This window comes from Austrofundulus limnaeus, unplaced genomic scaffold, assembly GCF_001266775.1.
Source record: "Austrofundulus limnaeus strain Quisiro unplaced genomic scaffold, Austrofundulus_limnaeus-1.0 Scaffold300, whole genome shotgun sequence".
Classification (NCBI taxonomy): Eukaryota; Metazoa; Chordata; class Actinopteri; order Cyprinodontiformes; family Rivulidae; genus Austrofundulus; species Austrofundulus limnaeus.
Genome location: NW_013952702.1, coordinates 406,291 through 415,390, shown reverse-complemented (window position 1 = coordinate 415,390; position 9,100 = coordinate 406,291). Strand labels below are relative to the sequence as shown.

At 39.7% G+C, this 9,100-nt stretch overlaps 1 protein-coding gene across 1 annotated transcript in view; it reads left to right on the top strand.

Moving 5' to 3' along the window:
* The window catches only part of LOC106526906 (regulatory-associated protein of mTOR-like), a gene marked incomplete at its 3' end in the record, with an annotated part of 120,198 nt that overhangs the window by 103,500 nt on the left and 7,598 nt on the right, over positions 1 to 9,100 (top strand). Inside the window, 3 exon segments of the mRNA XM_014021626.1 lie at positions 1,211 to 1,325; positions 1,444 to 1,568; positions 3,266 to 3,367. Coding sequence (XP_013877080.1) covers positions 1,211 to 1,325; positions 1,444 to 1,568; positions 3,266 to 3,367 — 342 coding nt within the window.

Genomic DNA, 9,100 nt, shown 5'->3' with positions numbered 1-9,100 from the left:
GGTTTGATTGTGACAGTCCTGATCTGGTTTGATTGTGACAGTCCTGATCTGGTTTGATTGTGACAGTCCTGATCTGGTTTGATTGTGACAGTCCTGATCTGGTTTGATTGTGACAGTCCTGATGTTTAATTCATGGAGCCAAGAAGAGGCTGGTGAACTGGTGTGTGCTGTTGCCATGACAACAAACTGTACGATGAGATGGTTTACTTGTGGGGTTGACTCTGTGTTTCGTTAAAAGATGCCACTTCTTCTTCTTTTTTAGTTTTCTGCCATCAAATAACTTTTTTATAACATTTTTTTGCCCTGTCAAAAATATATTTATTTTCTTTTATTAATCCAGCTTTTTTTCTCTGTTTTATAATCTGACAATAAATCTTTTCCCATGTATTTCTGAAAACTTTACTTGTGTGGAAAGATAAATTTTATGTCCCAGACTTTTATCAGTTGGTAGGCCTGTCACAATAAACAATAAATCAATTAATCATCTGATCAAACTGAGGAAGATAAATTTAAATGACAATAGTTTTCATTTGCCTGCCTTTTTGTTTCCTTTGTGTCTCCCTGTCGTTTCTTTTTTTTTAACTCCTTAGCTATGAGGAGTGAACTCTGTCAGGTATTTGTCAGGTGATGGTCTCTAACCTCAGTAGCCTGAGAACCTGTGACGTTTAGAGGAGCATCTTCAGTTTTCTGACGCCTTCATACAGCTGGAGACACCTTGGGACTGCCGACAGTTGTTTTTTCTTTTTACACTCTAAATTTTAATGTAAACTTCAGTAAACTGGTTGTTAYATTTATTAGACYAGATAGACCAGTTTATTAGTTTAAACTGGTCTCCAACAATAATATTGTTTATCGCAATAATTTCTGAGACAATTTATCGTCCAGTAAAGTTTGTTATGGTGACAGGACTATCAGTTGGTACAAAAGTGAATCAAATCTGCAGCTAAAGAACTGGTGGTTTGAAGACCCCCTGATTAAATTGTGATGTTTCCTGATTCGGCTCTTTAAAACGAGGAGCATCGTCACGAATAAATCCTTCTCTCCATCATGCATATATTTATTTAGGGCACTTACTCTGGTTATTTCCTGGAAACACAGTGCATTTACAGGACTAGCACTACTCAGAACCATAGAAATRATTAATTTGTTCAGTTTTTAGGGTCTGCAGGAGTCAAACATGTGACCCCTCTGTGTCTCCCTTCCATCGCAGGTATTTCTCGCCTGGATGATCAAATATTCATCAACCGTAACCCCGGCGTGCCTTCTGTGGTGAAGTTTCACCCCTTCAACACCTGCATCGCTGTGGCCGACAAGGACAGCATCTGGTGAGCTGGAGAGCGCCGCGCTCTGAGCAGCTTTTTCTCAGAGACGCTTCAGTTTCACACTCAGTTATGAGAACCGTGACGCTGATCCTGCTCTAATCACTTCCTCTGTCTCTTATAGTTTCTGGGACTGGGAGAAGGGCGAGAGGCTCGACTACTTCTACAACGGAAACCCTCGTTACACTCGCATCACGGCCATGGAGTACCTGAACGGACATGACTGCTCACTACTCCTCACAGCAACAGGTCAGGGACACAACGTTCAGCTGGTTCCCGCTGCGCCCATGTTCTCCTGGTCATCGTTAGAAAATCAAAATGTAGTAGTAAAAGTTTTATTAACGTGTAAAATCTCTGCTCGACAACAGCTCTGTTATAGTTCTACAGTAAAAACATCATTAAAAGTTGAAACGGAAAGTTGGACCTTTTCTGCAGAGGACACATGTCCAAACTCTTATTGACTTCCATTGTGTAAAAGTTAGGAGTATTTTATCCTTATGTTTATCCTGTTTTATGTCTGTTTGTCATTGGTTGTGTCTCAATTCATGGGTCGGCTGCATAAACGGCTGTGGAATTAGATGGTCTAGTCTACAGAAGACATATGTTTGCATGACCAGGCGCTGTCTCGTTACCTTGATCTCATGGCTTCAGTTGTTTCTTCAGGGTATAGCTCCATAAAATTCAGTTTTAATAGAAAAAAGTTACAAGTAAATAAATATAAAACATTAATAACCTGGGTTTAACTCCTGTACCAGTACTTAGAAATGCATTTTATTGAACATCTCATTGCAATAAAAGTTTCTTCAGCTGAGTTGATTAACTTACATTCTTCAGTCTGTGATGAATTCCAAACTCTGTCATTTAAAAAACAAAAACTCAGCTGTAAACTTCAAATAAAACCACCGTCGTTTAACTTGCTGACGGGGCATTGAATTCTGGGATACCATAGGATGCTCAGATGCAGCCGACGTTTTCRGGGTTTTGTTGGCTGCATGAGTAGGCACCTACAAAGTGGGACAGCCTATAGGGTGCGGKKCAGTGACGTAAGTGACAAATGCCCATGAACTGAGATGCAATCACTGTTGCACAACAGAAATTGTTCTCATCACAAGGCTCGAGTCAATCCCCCCCTCAAGCGTAAGAATCTGTCATGTGATTGGTCAGAACTACTTGCTACCAAACTCATGCATGCAGTAGCACGGAGGAATCTGTCTGCAGCACTTCAGATGTTTGTTTTTTGGGTGGTAACCATGTGAAATTTCCTCCAAACATTTCCAGTTAATAAAACCCTCCACACAGTGGAAGTCATATTTGTAGCGGCTCGTAAACACTTTATCTTTACCCCACAAACACAGCTGCACCCACGTGTATTCCTCATCAATAAAACAAAGCAATTATCCTCCTTTGCTTTATCTTCATAAAGCATGAATCTGCAGAAAACAGCTCTACATTCAAACCCATTTGTTTTGTTGGGCGTAAAGTTAAACTGAGAACAAACGCTGCAGCATCCCACTCTGATAAAAACCCTCCCAGGATTAATACGTTTAAATTCCCCCTCATCAAAATGTAATGTGCTCTCATTCAGCTTTCCTGCATCAGTCATGCTGGAAGGATACCATTACTTTAAAGATACAGCTTTAAAAAAAAAAGGTTCAACACTGAGCATAAATCATGTGGAAACTTTTATGGCTTGTAATAGCTTTCTCATAAGCGTGCACGAACGTGTTTTATGTTCTGCTTTTAGCTGCGTTTGAGCCGCAGAGCTTTTTAGGACAAGTTTCCTGACTCTTTCTTTCTCTCACGAGATGCTTATGGTAGAAGAAAAGTTTAGGATTCAGCGTTCTCTGCCTGGTGGTGTTTTCAAACTTTATCTTTTAACATTGGATCATTCAACTCGTGGGGTTTTTGTTTGGTTTCTGTAACCGTCTCCTCTCCTCTTGGTTCAGACGACGGAGCGCTGCGAGTCTGGAAGAACTTCGCCGACCAGAAGAACCCAGAGATGGTGACGGCGTGGCAGGGCCTCTCCGACATGCTGCCAACCACCAGAGGTCAGGCCTCCACCAGCACCCACAGTAAAAATCTATTTTACTCTAAGCCCCGCCCACCTACCCAAACACCCGCCGTGTCGTCGTTTTGATGGTAACTCATCGACATCCCCCTCCAATCCCATCCCAGTCACATTTCCTGCACCTCTACCTGTACCATTTCAAGTCCCGAAGCTTGAGTCACTCCTAAAGACAGACGAAAAAACTGTTTTAATGTTTCAACATTCAGACCAGAGTTCCTGCAGATCCTTAAAAACATCAATCCAAAAATAAGGCCTTAATTAGCCGTAAAATGTCTTAAATCAATCTTCAGAAGTCTTAAAAACGTTAACACATTCTAAATAGGATGAATGTAATTCATCTCAAATATTAAAATAATTGTAAAAAAATATATTTTTTAATATTTACATGCAGACATTCCTGTTTGACATCAATCACTTCCTGTTATTTCACATGCAGATATCTCAACAGTTCATCTGAGCAACGGGAAATTTGTTTTCTAAAATCATAATAATGTCTTTCCAAAAATACATTCACTTTTCTTACAAACATTTGATGTCACAGACACTTTATGGTTCCATCTACAGCAAGCTGGGGTTAAAACCCCGCTGTGGGTCCTAAAACTTCAGATTTGAAGTTGTTAGAGGATTTCATGAAAGTAAATAAAATTTAAAACTGACTGCTAAGAATGTTTCTGCTATAGTTAGATATGGGTAAAAACAATTGTTCTATTAGCAATATTTGAATACTTCAACCAAAAATACTTTGATTCATGAGTTTCTGCCACAGTTTTATTTTTTGTCATTTGTGTTCWTTATGAAATTAGTCTTAAATTTAATTTCATTTGGCATTAAAAAGTCTTAAATTGAACGTGTTTTAAAGTGTAGGAACCCTGTCAGACGTGGACCACAGATCTTTAAATGTGAGTGAGGCTGAACTGCTGCCTAAACAATGACAGACTGCATCCAGCATCTGTTGCATTCAGTTCATTAGTTCATTCAGACGTTGTTCCACACGGTCGGGTCGAAGCACACCTTCACTCTTTGTTGCTGCTCATCCCAGCRATGCTGCAGTTCTTCTAAACGCCACAAAAATAAAACTACAGCTGAGCAGGAAGTGYATTCACAGTGTCTACAGGAGCTGACACACTTCTGTGATTCCTCAGGAAAACTTCTTCATAAATATGTGAAGCAGCAGCGATACACACCTGTCAGAAACAGCTACGCACTCCTGCACACACACACACACNTTAAAAAAAAAAGGTTCAACACTGAGCATAAATCATGTGGAAACTTTTATGGCTTGTAATAGCTTTCTCATAAGCGTGCACGAACGTGTTTTATGTTCTGCTTTTAGCTGCGTTTGAGCCGCAGAGCTTTTTAGGACAAGTTTCCTGACTCTTTCTTTCTCTCACGAGATGCTTATGGTAGAAGAAAAGTTTAGGATTCAGCGTTCTCTGCCTGGTGGTGTTTTCAAACTTTATCTTTTAACATTGGATCATTCAACTCGTGGGGTTTTTGTTTGGTTTCTGTAACCGTCTCCTCTCCTCTTGGTTCAGACGACGGAGCGCTGCGAGTCTGGAAGAACTTCGCCGACCAGAAGAACCCAGAGATGGTGACGGCGTGGCAGGGCCTCTCCGACATGCTGCCAACCACCAGAGGTCAGGCCTCCACCAGCACCCACAGTAAAAATCTATTTTACTCTAAGCCCCGCCCACCTACCCAAACACCCGCCGTGTCGTCGTTTTGATGGTAACTCATCGACATCCCCCTCCAATCCCATCCCAGTCACATTTCCTGCACCTCTACCTGTACCATTTCAAGTCCCGAAGCTTGAGTCACTCCTAAAGACAGACGAAAAAACTGTTTTAATGTTTCAACATTCAGACCAGAGTTCCTGCAGATCCTTAAAAACATCAATCCAAAAATAAGGCCTTAATTAGCCGTAAAATGTCTTAAATCAATCTTCAGAAGTCTTAAAAACGTTAACACATTCTAAATAGGATGAATGTAATTCATCTCAAATATTAAAATAATTGTAAAAAAATATATTTTTTAATATTTACATGCAGACATTCCTGTTTGACATCAATCACTTCCTGTTATTTCACATGCAGATATCTCAACAGTTCATCTGAGCAACGGGAAATTTGTTTTCTAAAATCATAATAATGTCTTTCCAAAAATACATTCACTTTTCTTACAAACATTTGATGTCACAGACACTTTATGGTTCCATCTACAGCAAGCTGGGGTTAAAACCCCGCTGTGGGTCCTAAAACTTCAGATTTGAAGTTGTTAGAGGATTTCATGAAAGTAAATAAAATTTAAAACTGACTGCTAAGAATGTTTCTGCTATAGTTAGATATGGGTAAAAACAATTGTTCTATTAGCAATATTTGAATACTTCAACCAAAAATACTTTGATTCATGAGTTTCTGCCACAGTTTTATTTTTTGTCATTTGTGTTCWTTATGAAATTAGTCTTAAATTTAATTTCATTTGGCATTAAAAAGTCTTAAATTGAACGTGTTTTAAAGTGTAGGAACCCTGTCAGACGTGGACCACAGATCTTTAAATGTGAGTGAGGCTGAACTGCTGCCTAAACAATGACAGACTGCATCCAGCATCTGTTGCATTCAGTTCATTAGTTCATTCAGACGTTGTTCCACACGGTCGGGTCGAAGCACACCTTCACTCTTTGTTGCTGCTCATCCCAGCRATGCTGCAGTTCTTCTAAACGCCACAAAAATAAAACTACAGCTGAGCAGGAAGTGYATTCACAGTGTCTACAGGAGCTGACACACTTCTGTGATTCCTCAGGAAAACTTCTTCATAAATATGTGAAGCAGCAGCGATACACACCTGTCAGAAACAGCTACGCACTCCTGCACACACACACACACACACACTTTACCAAGTCAGTGCTCCACATTTCTGCCATGAGCTTGGTTTGTGGGTCAGAGATGTTTTCAGGGATGTTTCTCTGCACACGTGAAGTCTGTGAGTAAACGCAGTGATTATCTCACACACACACACACACACACACACATTTGTGAAACAAATATATCAGCTCCAGTAAATGTATGCAGCGCCGTTCTAAAACACAAATACATTCTGGAATCTTAATAAAACTTCAGTTAAAATTACTATAAGGACTATTTATCTGTTTAAAGTGGTTTATTTTCTAACACAATAAATTAGTTTTTAGTTTTCATGATGGAACAAAATGCATTTGTTTTCCAACTCATTTAATTACTTTCTTGTATTTTTATATGATAAAGCAAAGTAATTTTGATTATTGAAAAGATAAAGGAGCAAAACCAAAACTTATAAATCGCAAAATCTTTTAATTTCATAAGCTAAAAACATCCTGCACCGACTGAGTTATTGTCCAGAGATGAACCCTGAATCTCAGGCTGTTAAGGCCCTGTCACACTACACAACTTATGAACATTTTAAATAAAACTACATCGAAGATGGAATTGAAAAAATCAACAGGAAGCTTCTTTTTGGTGTGTACATAATGTAATTCTAACAAATTGATCAAATATATAACTTATTAGCAATTTAGACATCAAAAGGGTTTCATAAGTTGTCTAGAGTGACAGAGCCTTTACTCAGGAAACCATTTTCAGTCACGATGATCAAATAAAACACAAAGCTTGATATATTTTGTTAAATCTGGGAGGATAATCCAGATTATAGATTGATAAATACAATATTTGCCAYGTCTGCTTTGATTTGTTTACAAATAAACCATTTAACTTTAGTTAAATTCCCAATAATAGTTGGTGTTGGAAGCATAGGAAGATGGAAATGTGGGAAAAAATACTCTTTATTTCATGTCCACTTTGATTTGTTTACAGATACCTTTCAAAATAAAAGCCTTTTGTGATGGTAGGTTTGTAGATAGGCAGCTCGGGGCAACACATCCATGCATTCAGGATGACTGCTGGACCTGTTAGCACCACGCCCCGGTACCAACAGAGGTCCCAGTAGAACCAGCAGAACTCTGGCGGTTCTGCAGGGAGGCGACATGTTTAGCTAACATCCCGTCCCTGCTCTGCGTTTGGCACCACAAATCACCCTGAAAGGCTTTTCCTTCTCCCACAGTGAGTGCTTCTCACCCAGACTTTCACATTTAATGGTGTGCTCGTTACCCTGGCTGTGTGCAGAGAGTCATTCCCTGAACGGCTCGGACTCCAGACTACCGACGGTGTCAGCTGAGATCCTTCCTGAAAAAGTTTTACTTGAGTTTATTTTTCTCTGCAGCCTCACAGCAGCATCCAGCTGTGACGTAGTACCATCACTGAGTGTTTTAAAGTCTGAGCTTGGGTTTTTGAAGGATTTCTAACATTCCCTTAGATGCATTAATAATGTAAGAACTCAGTAAATATTGCACACGTCTGTCTTTGAGCTGCCAAAAGTCCCGCAGATAAAAACCCAGGAGTACCTGCTGGACCACGACATGCCTCTTCTGTTTCTCCATCAGTGGATCATCTCTGTGGTTTGTCTGGCTTCTTGTTACCTTGCTGGGTCTTTCATATTGTTTTGTGCCCCCCCCCCTTCTCTGGAGAAAAGCTGAACAAGGCAGCAGCAGCAACAAGTTTCTCTATCTCACAGAGTTTAATTGAATAATTAATCGAACACTTTTATTATTTTCAAAACGACCTCCTCATGCTCGACCTTCTTTCAGCTTTTTATTTCAGTCTGAGGACAGAGACGAGCCTGACGAGTCCCCCAGCAGCTCCATCCTGCTGCATTATTATGATTTTTATCCTGATGAGAAGGAATGCAGAGTTGGAGGCCTTGCAGGTTTAAAGTTGGGGGGCTCTCTGTGGATTTGCTGCAGCCTTGTTCATCCCTCCGACTCAATGCATGTGGGTTAATACTTATGAAGTGATGAATAACTCATCACCTCACCAGTATTGTGGTTCTTTTTTTTATTTAGACATGGGTTCTTGCTAATTTTTGTTGCTTGCTTTGTTACGCTCCCCCCCTCCCCTCCTCTTCTTCCTGCTCGCAGGTCTGGCCCGAAGGGTTTCCATCTATCTTGACAGGAGCAAGCAGGGAGGTAAGTGTGACGCGTTTGTGTGTCGTGGTTCTGCACCGTTCAGCTGGGAGCGCATCTCTTTTTGTTTTTATTAACCCCTCCCCCACCAATCATCTGTCTGTCAGCTGATGCTCCGCCCCTCCATCTCTGGCAGGTGCTCTAAAGAATCCTGATGAAGTAAAAACATCTAATTAAAGCTGTGACCTTTGACCTCAAACTCATCTTAACAAAAAGACCAAAATTAAAACTTTCAATATTTTCTTCAATTTACACCCAAATGTTTATGTGAAATGTTTTCTAAAARCATCTTTTATTCTTGAACAGAAATGATCCTTTATAATCACTAGTTTTTAATTGATTTCACCACAGAGTGTCCAATATTTCAGCTGCAAACATGTCCCCTTAAAATTACAGAACAGGACAAACAAATCAAGAGTCTGACTGAATAAAAGAGATTATATTATTACTTTAATGACAGAGAAAAGTTTCTCACACTGATGAACACAGAAATKATCCAAAAGTTTTATTTTTGGCTCAAAACTTGATTTTCTCAGCATCAAAGTCAACAAATCACAGAACATAGTGTGACTTTTCCTCTCAACACAACTGCAGGTATGGATGACAGAAACTGACATAATTAGAAATAAAGACAGAAATATATAAATGGAAGAATAATTAAAT